General features: G+C 47.8%; 1 protein-coding gene across 3 annotated transcripts in view; it reads right to left on the bottom strand.

The window, feature by feature from the left end:
- Positions 1-8,225, bottom strand: part of Mtss1 (MTSS I-BAR domain containing 1) — a 154,265-nt gene extending 146,040 nt beyond the window's left edge. For 2 of the 3 annotated variants that reach the window (XM_071602136.1, XM_027949953.2), the window contains exon 1: positions 7,551-8,225. In XM_071602136.1, the coding sequence (XP_071458237.1) occupies positions 7,551-7,622 (72 nt within the window). In that variant the 5' untranslated portion in view covers positions 7,623-8,225. The remainder of the gene's footprint in view (positions 1-7,550) is intronic. The other variant, XM_027949937.3, reaches the window with a different exon arrangement.
- Positions 8,226-14,629: the final 6,404 nt, after the last annotated feature.

Genomic DNA, 14,629 nt, shown 5'->3' with positions numbered 1-14,629 from the left:
AAATTAAAAATTCAGTTCCTGATCTCACTAACCACACTGCATGTACTCCATCGTCACATGTGGCTAGTGGTTAACAGATCTGACAATTTCCATATTACAGAAAAGCAAACCAAACAGGACTATTATAGATCAATAAAAACACCGCAAAGTGTTCTAAAGATGTATTTTGTTGTTGTTGATGCTTAACGCAATTTATTCACGTTCACATTCCGCTATCATTTTTAATTTTCATTTTCAGTTGTGGTAAAACACACATAAGAAAATACATCATTTTGATCATCTTGAAGCTCAAGTGTGAAGTCTATTCATGTGGTTGTGCAAACATCTAAAGAAGCTTTTATTCAGACTTGGGTAAGATTTAAGAAAACACTTTGTGGGGGCTGAAATTGTCTAAGAGGGAGCCTGACAGCTATGGGGTTCTCAGCCTGGCTACATGCAGGAATCCCCTGGGGTGCTTTCAAAATCCTAGTGCCCAGGATGCACCTGAGAGCCCAGAATCAGAGCCTCTGGGGACTGGGACCCCTGTCTTCAAGCTCCCAGGGAACTCAGTGGGGCTTTCCCTATACCACACCCCTCTATCCAAAGGGGGGCACCTGCCCAGAACCTCCCTTGGCCAGACCCACTCCTCTGGCCCAGGAGAGCCCTGTCTTGTGGTCAGGAAGAGGCCCAGATGATACCTGCCTCCCACCTCCAACTCTCCAGAGCTGCTGGCGCTAAGCAGGCCAATACTTTTACTGCTGTCCAATTCTAAGAGAAAGAAAGCAAATAAAAAAGACACACAATTCAAAAGGCACTCGATTGATTTTTTTTTCCACCCACTTAAACTAGACAGGAAAAGAAAAACCACTTAGAAACCGGGACCAAGGCCTTCCATGCCAAGAATTGGCACAGGAGGAGGACTTCTGGCCAAGCCCATCAACCTCTCCAAACAGACTCAGCCCAAACTGGAGGGCTACCGGGACGTAATTAAACACAGAAAGCTCTTTTACAAGAGAGTTCCGGAGCTGGACACAAAATGAGTTCAAGGTAAGCAGTTGCCTTTGAGGAGTCACGTGAACTTTGGGTGAACTTGGTGAATTCACATGATACGGCAGTGGTGGGGGTCGGATGCCAAACCTGCAAGGAAGCCTAGCCTCAGGACAGGTGGTCTCCTGGACCTAGGGACCTACAACCCGTCACGGAGGAGTCCCCAAGGGCTCTGTGTGTGGACAAGGATAGGAGCCAAGGGTGACAGGCTGGAGCCTGTTCCCAAGGCTTCTCCACCCTCTGTACACCCAGGGAAACAGGAGGCAAGGGGTATGCCAAGTCATCTGTTGGACAAGACAGCTGAGTGGGAGGAGAAAGGAAGCCACAATGTGTGACATATCATAAACCGGTCATTTTCCATAAAGGTGCTGGCCGGATGAGAGCTGCCCACCCCACAACGGTCCTCAGAGCCCTGAGATTAAGCCCATGTCTCCAGGCTGGCTCCAGCTAGAAGCAGAGAGAAGACTCTGATGCCTCCGAGAGCCTCCTGCAGTTCTCAGGCAAGTGAAATGCCACAATCTAGAAGTGAATACACACCCTCACCCTCTAGAAATGAATCCCCCTTCCCACCTTCCACTAATGAGCTCCTGCTTTGGGGTCAAAGAGGCCAAGGTTCGAATACCAGCTGCACCTCACTATGGCCTTAAACAGGTTACCGAATCGCTCCAGGCCTTGGCTTTCTCATCTGGAAAGTGGGTGGATGACAGAACAACATGAAATCATGCACACCAAGCACTCAGCACAATGTAGGTCCTCAACAAATCACTTCTGGCCCAGTGTTCAATATTACAAAAAACAATGAGCACCTACTATGTGCAAGTGGCACACCAGAGCATCTCATACGACCATGACCCCCACATTTGCACAGTAGGTAAAAACACAGTCATCCAAACAGGGAAGCAGAGATGAATGGGAACCCCACACCAAGGCCTCCCAGAGGGTTGGAGGTGGGGCACATGGGGAGTGAAGAGCTGCTCTGGAAGGAATCTGCACTAAGAATGGCTCTTTGGTTATTTGGTTGTTTTTGTTGTTTTACTTTGTTGTGGTGGCACAAGCTCAGATGAAACATTCCGCAGGCTGCATCTAATTCAAGGGAGAAATTCTGCAATCAAATACAACAGGCTTCCTTGAGGCTCAGCCAATTAATTTACTCTGTTGGTCTCTCCTGTTTGCTACTTAATAAGGCCCTATCAGCAATGCAATCTGCAAATCTGAGTTCAAGTGCTTAAGCATCAGTCAGTTCCGCTTAAGGAGCCCCAAATACAGCTTGTCTGATGTCCTAAGAGGCTAAATCCGGCCTTTGGCTTCTGTTCTGTTTGGGGTAAGGTGTTTCTTTTGTTTTTGCAGCAGGATGGGTTTGGGGTAGCGTCCCAAAGGCCTCTCTGAGAAGCAACAGGGAACTCAAAATGACCTCACTGTGCCATCCCCAATTCGGGAACATCAAATGATCTCACTATAGGAGGAACCTTGCCAGCTCTCACCTGTCTGCAAAGATGGAAACAGCCTGGGTACAAATGATAGATGAAGCCTCTAAGGGATCAATAGTTTCAACCTTTTCACCCTCCACACATTTTAACAACCTCAAATGAGCTCACCAAATTGATAGATATCATTTTATCTTTTTCCTTTTTTTTCCCTACAGCCAAGACGCAAAAGAAGAGGTCAAAGGGCAGGCAGTCAACAGCCGGGAAGATGCGGGCATACTGTTCACACTTTAGAAACACAAATTATGCTGTATTTTTCTTGCAAGAATCAGAACACAGTTTGGTGCCTGCAACATAACTGATGCTCAAGAAATACCACAGAATGGGTAGAAGCTGAAGGATGGGTAGATGGGTAGATGGCTGAACCAGGTTGAAGCCAAGCTCAGCCGACCTTCCATGCAAGCAGTGACCTAGGAACAACCTCCTCTCCATTTGGGGCAGTTATGAACTGCAGAATTTGAGAGCATAAAGGTTCATGGCATGAAGCCACAAGTTCTAAACAATTTGATTAAATAGAAGGGATAAGGGGTTTTCCCACAGAAACATTTAAACCAAGACCCAAAATGACAGTTTTCCAAACCAGGACAACAAGTTTCACACCTTAAAAAAAAAAAGGTCGATCTACATAGAAGAGGCCCTAAATCTCTGAATAAGCACCCAGTCTGGGTGGTTCCTGCTGCTGATTTGATGACATCTTTATTTTAGCTTTTTCTCCCATGGGCCCAAAATGAGGAAGCTGTAAAACCCTGGCCAAACACGACCATTTGCTAAGAGAAAAGCCAACACAGGGCCCATCTGTCCTTTACAATGGCTCTGCTTGTCCTGCCTTTGTGTGGCTGTCACCGTTCACACAGTGGCCCACCTCCCTCAGAATACCTGGCCGCTGAGGCCTGAGCTTGGCTTTCAGTGTCTTCCTAGAGAGAAGTTTTTTTCTGAAGCATCCAAGGAAAGTCTTTTCCCTGGGGCCACACTGCCATACTATGATGACATTCTGGTCACAGCCCGCCGCACAAGGCTCTTGGAGGGCAGGGTAGCAAACAGATTCCACATAGTAGGTCCTCAATAAATATCAAGGAAGTGAACCCTTCTTCTGACAGGAACCTCAGATCAACAAGGGGGGAAAAAAATACAGTCCTGGGATCATTTCCCAGTGCTGGACCCACTCACTACCCACATTCTTGATCTCATGATAAGGGAGGGAAAATATCATGACATGCCTTCGAACCACAAAAAGATTTCCATGGAATTCAAGAAGTCCTTTAGCAGTTCTAATTTTAGGCAGAATTTAGCACAGAAGATACTGGTAGCCAACAGAGGGAGGAACTGAACAAGGCCCCTATTCTGCTCAGCACAGGTGCTGGTAACAGGACACCCTGTCTAAAGAGGCACGCAGTGGAGAGCACTCAGGTGTGGCTGGGTGCCTCTCGCCCCATCATATTATATAAGGCCCAAAACACACTCCCCAGCTCGGACAAAGTTCTGCCTGCAGCAGCCTACTCCTCTCCCGACAGGCTGACACTTGAGCAACCAGGGCAAGGACAATATTTGATTTGAGCATGCAGTGTTTTCTGTTTTTTACCCAGTTAATTATTAAAAGATAGACAAACATCCCCAGAAGGAGCTTCCCCCCAAGTTTGGACAGCCAAGTCTCCAGGTCTTGAAAATTCCCTAACACCAGATTCTGGTTAGGTTACTTAAAAGCAACAACACACATCTGTTAGCAGTATTTAGCCATCCTCCCCAGAACCTGGGCAGACACCCAGAAGATTCCAGGGAACTCCAGTCACTTCCAGACCACTGTTCCCCCAGACAAGCCAACCATGGGCCTTGCCTCCAGCCACGTGAATACCCTGTCTCCCTTCTCCTCAGGACAAATCACGCTTGACGGCTAGAGGGGTGATTTATGTGATGGGAGGAACGGCAGGCCATAAGCCATTCTGCACACCACTGGTCATCAGCGACCACCACTGCAGCAGGGTGGGAGAAGGGGAAGGATCCAGGTCCTCTCCAGTCAAGGAATCAATAAGTTATTTAACAGCTGCAGCCTGTTTTCCATGTTCTAGATCTCATCCCAAGAAAAGTAAGGATTCCTTTCACACCCAGCCCCAAAAAGGACAAAACACACACCCTGACAGCCAAGGACCCAGACTGATGAAGAACCTTTAGGAGAAAAGCACAAAGAATCCTCTCTAGCTTTTCATTGTCTTGAGGTTTTTTGGTTTTAGAAGACAAATGGTATCAGGCCTGGAAATTATTTCATTTTTCTGTTTTCTTTTTTTTTTTTTCTCCAAAGAGGAAATTGACTCCCTTCCTGTGCTGCCATACATTTTGAAGAAACAAATGCTACTTATAAAACCATTTTCCTACCCTTTCCTCACCCCTGCACAACATCATTTCTAAGGAAAAACAAAACAAAACTGAACACTATCAAGATGGCAATCCAAATGGGTTCTCAACATTTATGATTCTCCCTCAAAGCAAAAAGAAAGGAGATGTGATAAACTCATCATGGGAGTCTTGAGAAAAAGAGGACACACAGGTCATTAGAAAGTCACCTGACTCCAGACATTAAAAACTGACTTTTACCACTGGCCACCCCATACATCTGCACTTGACACTGCTTCTCCTAGGTAACCACATTTTCATTTTCTTGAACTTCCCTTTTAAAATATCACTGCCATGTAATCCATGAAGAAGTATTTTAGGAAGAAAAGTCTATGAGAATACTTAGTAATTTGTCTTATGTAGAAATAACCTTGCAAATCAGACACCTTGTCTCTTTTTTTCCTTATCCCTCTTCTCCCTGCAAAGTCTAAAATTCTGCATGGTTTAGTATTCTATTCCACCTTGCTTTCAAAATCTTTTACTGCCAAGACAAAACAAGCAAACAAACAAAAACCTTTAAAATAAATGCCTTCCCACAGAATGTAGAACAAACCTACAAAAACTCAAAGGGAAAGACCCAGAAACTCCAGATTTGGCATTAAAGGATCATTAAATAAGAGCTCTTTATTTCTGAAACCTTGAAAATATATATGGAGAGAGAGAGAGAGAGAGAGAGAGAGAGAGAGAACACCACGGTATCACCATGAAGCACCATGAATCTCTGGGCACAGCACACTGCCAGGCAGCCAGAGGACAGCAGGTAGAAGGCAGGAGAACCCACCCTTAGGGCAGGATTACCTTCTGAAGGGCTTTGGATTCAAACCAGTGAATGGAAAGAACTGAGCCTAGATTCTGGATTAAAGAACAAAGAGGAAAACTCCAGGTGTGACCACTCTGGGACTGCAGTGAGCAGGTCATTTAGATCCCAGACTGGAAACCTCCATTTAGCTCCTCCAAAAAACACAAGCTGTTTTACCAACCCATCTCAAATTCATCCTCTGGAGATAAGAATATACCATGTGTGCTTCCAACCAAATTTGTTTGACTATAGGGCCTGAGGAATTTAAGTTAACAATAAATACCAGAGTCCAAGGAAAGGGGACCAATCTTTGTTCAAAAGAGCATTTCAATGATTCAATGTGGATTGGGAGCAAAGGAATGAAAGGGGCTGTCTTTGAAGTGGGACTAATCCATCTAATTCCAAGTGACTGGATTAGAGGCATTCCTGGGCAAGCAGGGTCTGGCTGCAGATTAGGCTACACGAATGTCAATTTCTGACAAAAGGCACAGATCTGTGGAAGGATTTCAAAATGGACAAGACCAGGAGGAGGCACCTTGGCAAAGTTCACCCTCTGCTAGGTAGCAGTTGGTTCTAGAAGGGGGAGGCAGGCTGTGACAGCTGAGCATTCCTTCCCAAAGTCCATCTCCGAGGCAGAAGCCTCTCCAAACCTTACACTTCATCAGACAAAAGCTCCTCCAGGCGCCAGGCAGTGGCTGAAGAGGGGCTGTCCACACCCACCCGCCAGCACGGCTTTCCAAACCTGCCCACTCTTTTGGAAGCCGAGCTTTTAATTAAACACCACCTCCCCGGATCTGTCGAGGCAAACTGGGGCTGGGCTGGAGCCAAAGAGAAGCTCCCTAAATACACATGAAAAATACATTCCCCCCACCGCCCCCAATTCCCACCTCCAGCCAGCTAGCACGCTTGGTTATATTTCCTCTGGATGAGTAACACAGGGAGGGCCCTGATCTATCTCAATGCACCAGAAAATCCACATCCGAGGATCAGGTTATCTCCAGTCCCACCCTTTGCAGGAAAAAGCCAGGGTGTTCCTCCCCGCCCCCAACATACACGCGCGAGCACACGCACGCACACAATCTCCACAATCCTTCCAAAAGAAAACCAGGAGTGGGGTGTGGGGTTTTCTTTTTCTTTTTTTTATGTGTATTTTTTTTTTGGCGGGGGGAGAGAGACATAGTTGCTTAGGGGACCCCAATCTTGCCTTCAGGCTGGAAGCCTCAGCTTAAGGGCTCCTGCCAGGCTTCCCTGGGAACTTCTGCCCCGCGTCCCGGGGGAGGGTTGAGAGAAGGCATGCACGCCCTCACCAGTTTGGAACAGCCTAATTAATAACTAATTTGCTCTGATCCCACCACAGCAGGTATACTTGAAAGCCAAGGAAGGAGGAGGCCTCCTTTTGGTCTCCCAGGCCGGGGAGACTCCTTCCTGCGACCAGGCAGAACCCCGAATCCCTCCCCACCACCGTGCCAGGCGCCTCCGCCCGAACCCGGGAATCTGGTGTCCGCGGGGTATCCAACCTCCACGGGTCTCAGACACTCAGTCCAGGAACAGACAATGGAAAACTTGGAGACAGGGCCATGAACCCCCAGAGGAACCAGATGGTGCCGCCCCCTGGGACAATGAGCAGGGAGATGGCAGGGGGCATCAAACCTCCCCAGGGAAGTCGCCCGCCCAGTGATCCAGTAGAGCGGGTAACAGCGCCCCGAGTAAGCAGGTGACACCCCGGCCGGCGCTCCCGCAGGTGGCCGACTGCCACAGCGCAAGCAAGGGCCGGGCCGCTTGCGGGAGGTGGAGGCGAAGCCCCGCGGCGAGGTCAGTACGCCGCGGCTGCAGCAGCCGCGCCCCCGGCGTCCTACCTTCATGTCGCTGATGATGGTCTGGAAGAGGCCTCCGAGCGCGCTGCATTCCTTCTCAATCACAGCCTCCATTTTCCCGGCGCCGGCAGGGAGGACACACTCGCGTGGCCGCTGGACTGCGCGCGGGGCCGGGGCTCGCTCACCCCGGGAGGAATTTCACGTTCTAAGCGACCCAACCAACGACTCTCCGCCTCTTCTGCAGAGCGGACGGAATGCACGAGATCGACCGTTCTCTGCCCAAAATAATAACAAAAATTTTAAAAGCCAAACCGTTCTGTAGGGTAATTCGCCTACATGCAGTGCTCGGCTTCTGGCCTCAAAAATGCCCACAGAAGACTGACAATCAGGCCATCACAAGTGCCCACGACGGAAACGGCAAAGCCCATCTTGATGCAGAGAAAACCTCCTGCTGACCCGGGGCCAGCGCCATTTAAAAATGCAAGATTTTCAAATTTTACTTATTTATTTATTTTTTGAAATTAAAAAGAAATGGCCCAGCAGCAGAAAAGGTCTGCTCTAGGCGCCCGGATCTGTTGCTCGCAGCCGCGGCCGCCGCCTCCTTTTCACTCCTGCGCGCCTGGCCCCGGCGCTCGCTCTGGCTGGGTTCCCGGGGACGTTCGGAGGGGCGCACGCGCGCTCGCGGCCGTGCGTCCGACGCGGATGCGCGGGGAGGGCGCGCGCTCGCGGCCGCGGCCGCCGCACGCGGGCGGGGCTGGGAGCGCGCGCCCGGGAGGCGCGTGGAGCGCCCGCCGCAGGGAGGGCCGGCTGCAGGCGGCGCCGGGCGGGCCCTCCGCCTCCCGGACATATGGAGTACCTTCTCCGCCCCTGGCAGCCAGTCGCAGCGCAGAGAGGGATGGTCAGCATCCCGCCAGGCGAACAGTCCGAGCGCCCGGAACGGAGATTGCACCGCCACTCCCCGGGGACTTGTTCGCTGGCAGGCCTAACCCAGCGCCAGGCCCTAGTAAGCGCTCTTTGGGACGGGAAAGCTGCTGCTGCAACCTTCTGAGAAGAAGCTCTTTCCGTCATGTCAGGACTGTAACACGGAGTCATGATCGCATATAGCCAAATATGTAATTAAGAAGAGTCGGGGACGTATCCTGCAGTGGAATGCTGAGTTCGATAAAGTTGCAGGATGCTGGGGGAAGTGGGTTGATGAGCCAGTGCAAAGTGAATGGAATCATGGAATCGGCATTAGAGCTCTTAACGCCTGTCAGTCTCTAGAGATTGCTGACTGCCTGTGACGTGGAAAGTTGATGTTTGCAGGAGCTCTGGGCTCATGGGATGTTGCTATAACCACCGAGGACCCTTGGTTAACCTGGAAAGAGCACGAAGTGCCCAGGTTAATGTGGGATCTGGTGGTTTGTGTTCGCAGGGCAAGTGAATAATAACTCCACAGCCAGGACGACTCATTCTCATCAGCGTCAACTGGGCGCCCAACAGTATGAGAGGAATCAAATGAACAACTTTTAAAGGACATTAAACAAAGCACCTAAGTGGACTTTGACCCTGTAGCTAACCACTTGAAGCACAAAACATAACAAGTGGAAAAAGGGGTGGAGCAGGTGGAAAAAGGCGTGGAGCAGATGCCATAAGAAACCAAGTGCAAAATGCGGCAGACTTGTGTCAGATTCACTCAGTAGCAGGAAAAGCCCTGGCTTTGAACAACACCTGGATCAGAGGGATGCCTGGAGCTGCTTCAGCCACAGATCTCCTGGATCACTCTGCCCAACTCAACTGTTCCTCCATTCACCTGTCTCCCCAAAATCACTAGGACAGGTGTTACCTTCTGGAAGTAACTGATTTCAGGCCAACCTGCTGTTGGACCCCATCCCCTAGGATATTCGAATACACAGGCCTCATTCTCACCCTGCTAGTAACAGTGTTTGACACGTGGTTTGCTCTTACCATTATCATTATTATGATTTTAATGCTATCAGTATTATAATGATCAAGATGACTGTTTGTAAAGCCAGATTGCATGGTTCAAATTCAGTTTACACTACTAACTGTATGGCTTTGGATAAGTTACCTACCCCTCTAGGCCACAGTTTCCTCATCCATAATTGGGGATGATGATGGCATCCGCCTGACTGGGCTATTATGCACATTACATGAGCTAATATATGAAAGAACTTAAAGTGGCATCTGACATATGGGAAGAAAACATTCAAGAAATATCAACAGAAGTAGAGACCAAGCCAAAGCCTATGTCTAGCTGGTCCCAGACTACCCCACTGCCAGCCTATAATGTTGGCATGATGTCCCACTGACCTGCTGAGACCTACCACGAGCGATCCAGCATTTCACATATACTGTGTCTAATGGGAGGCTGCGTCCTTCCATCCTCATTTCACTGTTGGGAGGACTCCACCCCTGGCTTTCTGACTCAATGTCCAAGGTCTCCCTTCTGTTCAACATCCAGATCCTGGGATTAGAGGCCCCTGCTCCAGTCCAAAAGACACTAAGCTCAGCTTTCCTGCCACACGCTCCACACACCTCAACTTCAGCAGTGTGTGCCAACTACCCCTCTCTTGTGGCCTCTTTTTTCCTTGTGCCTCTCATGGTCTCAGGTCTGAGAATGAGGATCTTGTCTCTCATAAGAAAGTGAAACATTCAAAATTTCTGTCTGGGAAAGTTCCCGAGGCAGGACAGGTCCAGATGTGGGAAGGACACTTGCTGTTTTTAAAGACTCAAGTGAGGCTGATGAATGGAAGGATCTTGGAGAGAGGGTGATGACAAGATCAGATTTGTATCCTGTACAGTATATTTTTCTCCCGTGCAGAACATCATTCTTACATCCCCCTTCAAAACATCAGGCACTCGCTGGGAAAGTAAGAGCCCACGAACATGCAGCTCTTCCGGGGAGCATTTGCTGCTTCTTGTTGTTGTTTATTTTTTTTGAAGTGCTGGGGATTGAATCCAGGACCTCATTCACTGCTGTTCTTAAGACCCCATAGGAGGAGGAATCCAAAGGAATGAATCCCCATTAGAGGAATTTGAATCCCTGTAGGTGTGTCCAGAATGTGTGCCACTATTTCCTGGCTCTGTGACCTCTGGCAGGTTACGGGCTCCCTGGAGCCAGCCTGTTTCCCCAGTTCCCACCTCACTAGCCATTGGGAGGATTGGCACAGTAGTCCCTGCCTACCACTTAGTAAGGCTACACTCATGGGTTCCCCTCTTCCTAGCAGTAACACTCAACCCTGGCTGCCTGGAGGGCCCTGCCTGGTCCTCAAACTTGGCCGCATATTAGAATCTGGGTGGGGGGATTTTAAAACACCCATTCCTGTCCTCTGCTGCCAGCAAATCTGATTCAGTTGGTCTGGGCTATGATCTGGGCATCAGAACTTTTTGTTCTTTTCTTTCTTTTTTTTTGCTAGTGCTGGAAATGGAAACCAGGATCTTGCACATGCTAATTAAGAACCCTGATCTATGGAAATTTAAAAGAGGATATCCATCCCCAGGTCCTACCCCTGAAGAAACTCAAATAGAACTTCTGAAAACTGGGCTCCAGAATTCTTTGAACATATCATACATATTTTATTCCATCCTCATAAAAAGATATATGCCTGGGGGTTAGGGGGAGTGGATTTTGTCACTGTTTATAAGAATAGGATCTCATTGTGCACACTTTTCCCAGACCTTGCTATCAACAGTCAATTGCTGTGAAAATTCCTCCGGGTTAACTAGTAGTATTCTAATTTAGTCACTTTACTTTTAATCTTTTATTTTGACATAATTTCAGACTTACAGGAATGTTGCAAAAATAGTCCCAGGAGATCCCATTTACCCATTTAGAGTCCCCAAATGTTAACCAGTTGTGGTTCTTCCTTCATGCCTGGATAGGTTTTTAAAGCCCCAGATGATTCTAATCTGCAGCGTGGTGCTATTCTAGGGCTCCCAGGGCGCGGTGAGACTCAGGCAGGTCTGTGAAATTTCTGAGCTTTTGTGAGGGGCCTTCACATCAGAGGCCGCTGTGTGAGGTGGCTGAGATGGTGGCCTCTGAGTCAGGCTGCTGGGCTTAATTCTGGCTCCATCACTTCCCAGCCTTCTGTGCCTCTGGTTCCCCAACTATAAAACAGGGATAAGAGACTTGCTGTGTGAGCACGGGGTGGGATTACTTAGACTGCCCCAGCTCCCAGTGAGCGCTCACCAAAGGCCAGCTCTTCCTACATGGAGCATTCCATGGCTCATCTATGAACTAAAGTTGGTTTAAGCTTGTCCTGGTGAGCTGTAAGCACAATTCTTTATGATCCCAGAGTCCTTAAATCCCTCAGACCAATTGGGGAGGTGTCAATATTATAGAAGGACTTCCACTTGGAAACAGGTACCTTTTAAAAATGAAATTAGCAAGAATCAGTTAAAAATATCTGCCACAGTGACTCACCCTAAGTGATGTTTTGTATATGTTTTGTGGGTGGCAGGCTGGGAAACGCCCAAGTGTAACCTCAGTGTCCAGAATGTGTCACTGGGGCAGGAACCTGACAGAGGAAAGTGATGAACTGAGCAATGCTCAGAAGTGGCTCAAGACCCGTGCCCATGAGCATCAGGCGGCAGACCTGTGTGGAGCAGGCCAGGGGAGAGTTCACAGGGGTTAGGGGACCCTGGAGACCCAGAGAGCAAGTTCTCCCCCAAGGGCCAGCTGCTCCCTGGGCCAAAGCCAGATGGCAATGTGGGCCTTTAATCATTGCATGTTCCAGTCTTTCTGTAGAAGCTGAAACTTTGCACCTTAATGTAGTATTTCCCAATTTTTGGATATTTTTAGATTTCAAATTTTAAAAACTCTTCCTGGGGGGCTGGGGATATAGCTCAGTTGGTAGAGTGCTTGCCTCACATGCACAAGGCCATGGGTTCAATCTCCAGGACCACACACAAAAAGAACTCTTCCCTACCAGGCATGGTGATACATACTTGTAATCCTTCCGTACTTGAATGGAAGGATCTTGGAGAGAGGGTGATGACAAGACTAGTTACTCTAGAGACTGAGGCAGGAGGATACAAGTTCAAGGCCAGCCTCAGCAACTCAATGAGAAATAAAATAAAAAGATGCTAGTGGTAGAGCACCCCTGAGTTCAATCTCCAGTACTGAAAAAAATGAAAACAAAACAAAACTTTAAAAAATCCTCTTGCTCTGCAAGCCAGTTTATGGCTCCTGGTCATGAAAATTTAGTAAGGGGCTGGTTTTCAGATTCACCTGGCTGCCAAGAACCAGGTGAATATAAAAGGTGAAAAGCAGCTGTAAGAATTTTTGTTTCTCTGGGATTGTTCAAGGAAGAGGGACCCTGTGAGATGATTCTAGGTCACTGGGATGTGTGTCTGCTCTGTAGCAGGGTGAGGAAGTTTCCTTCAGTTCCTTGACCGTTTCTTGAGCACCTACTCTGCCTAGCCGTCCTTTTCCCAGAATCATCCAGTTTTCTGAGCTCAGCATCCAGCAGCTGTGTTCATAGGCTCCCAGGTTGCCTGCTAACTATGAAGTACCTTCCACACTACCTTGACCTCGGGAACAGGGCTCTCCTGGAGCAGAGATCCCTGCACACATCACAGAACAAGACTGCCTGGGACCTGATCTCCCTCCTTGAAGATATCCCCGGAGCTTAGCTCTCTCTGTTCCACATGAGCACAATGAAAAGGAATCATTTGTGTGTAAGATGTGGCTTCTGAGTAGAGTAATCATCAAAGGGCATGAAATGCATATTATTTTAGAAAACCTTAACATTTACATATTATGTGAAGCAATTGAGAAACATCTGATTATTTCAAATCCATCAGAGGCATCTGAGTTTATATAAAAATAGAAAATACTACACATTACTCAAAACCCAACATTATGTGATGTAAATGCAATGAAAAGGGGACTTCTAGTTGTCACCAATTCTATAAATTGTCACTTGGGCGACAGCCATGCAGAGACAGTAGATAAGTGTAATCAGAATCCTTCCAAATACACGAGAGAGCCAATGAGAAAGAAGCGGGGTGCTCCTTGACAGCCAGGTGAATCTGAAAACCTCCAGTACCTGAAAGTTGATGCTTCCCTTCCCTTGATTGGAGCCAAAGTACCCAAGATGATAATTAATGTCAAAAAAGTGTTACTGGCCTAAAATAAAGCAGAAAAACCCAGAAAGCACAACTAAGCAATGGCTCTAAGAGATTCACCCTCCACAAGTCCTTCTAGGTTCCCACAGACAAAGACCCCAGTGATGAGTTCACAATTCAAAATTATAAATCACACAAGGAAACCGTCCACCCGTTGTGCTCAGAAGCTGGCATACAGAACTAGGAGCAGAAGTCAACCCACAGGACCTGGAGATAATCGAGAGGTCTCAAAGAGATACTAAGTAGATTCAAAATGATTCAGACATCAAAGAAGACAAAAATGCAAGACACCCTGAAAAGAGGACATGCACTATAAAAAAAAAAGATCAAACTGAAAGTCTAGAAATGAACAACACAGGGGCACGGAAATTACAGTGTGTACTTGAACTTGCACAGACAAGCTAGAGAACTGAAGGGACAGAGCTGAAAAGAGAATTTTCAATCAGAAAGATCAGAAGAAAACACAAAGAAATAAAGGAATAGAAAATAGGGGGAAAGAGGTTGGGGGATAAGGAGGACATGACGAGAACAGAGCTGCTTCTAGAGAGAATGCGGGGAAGAGAGTAGATATTCCAAAAGATACTGCCTGAGAATTTTCTAGAATTGATGAAATACATAAATCCATCTGTCTTAGGAAGCACAGCAAATTTTGATCCAGTTGAATGTGCTTTCTCATCCTGACTTCTCATGCTGAACATGACGAATTGTGCTGTCCACTCGTCTCCTTCAAAGTGGGGGGAAAGAACTGTGGACGGCAATGAAAGAAAATGAAAGTGTATTTACTGTCACATCCTGTTGCTGGGGTTTGATAGTCCTGGTTTGGGCTCAAGGGGAGGGCAAAAGGCACCCAGAGAGAGGCAGTAAAATCTTTTATTATCAGAATTTGATAAAACCAACATCTGCAGAAACTGAAGGAGGGTGAGGACAACGGCTCTTGGGGGAGAGCATAGCAGTGTCACTGTGCTGACCACACCTTTCCTTTCAAAGTT

Source organism: Marmota flaviventris, chromosome 15 (assembly GCF_047511675.1).
Source record: "Marmota flaviventris isolate mMarFla1 chromosome 15, mMarFla1.hap1, whole genome shotgun sequence".
NCBI lineage: Eukaryota > Metazoa > Chordata > Mammalia > Rodentia > Sciuridae > Marmota > Marmota flaviventris.
This window is presented reverse-complemented; position numbering and strand designations above follow the sequence as displayed.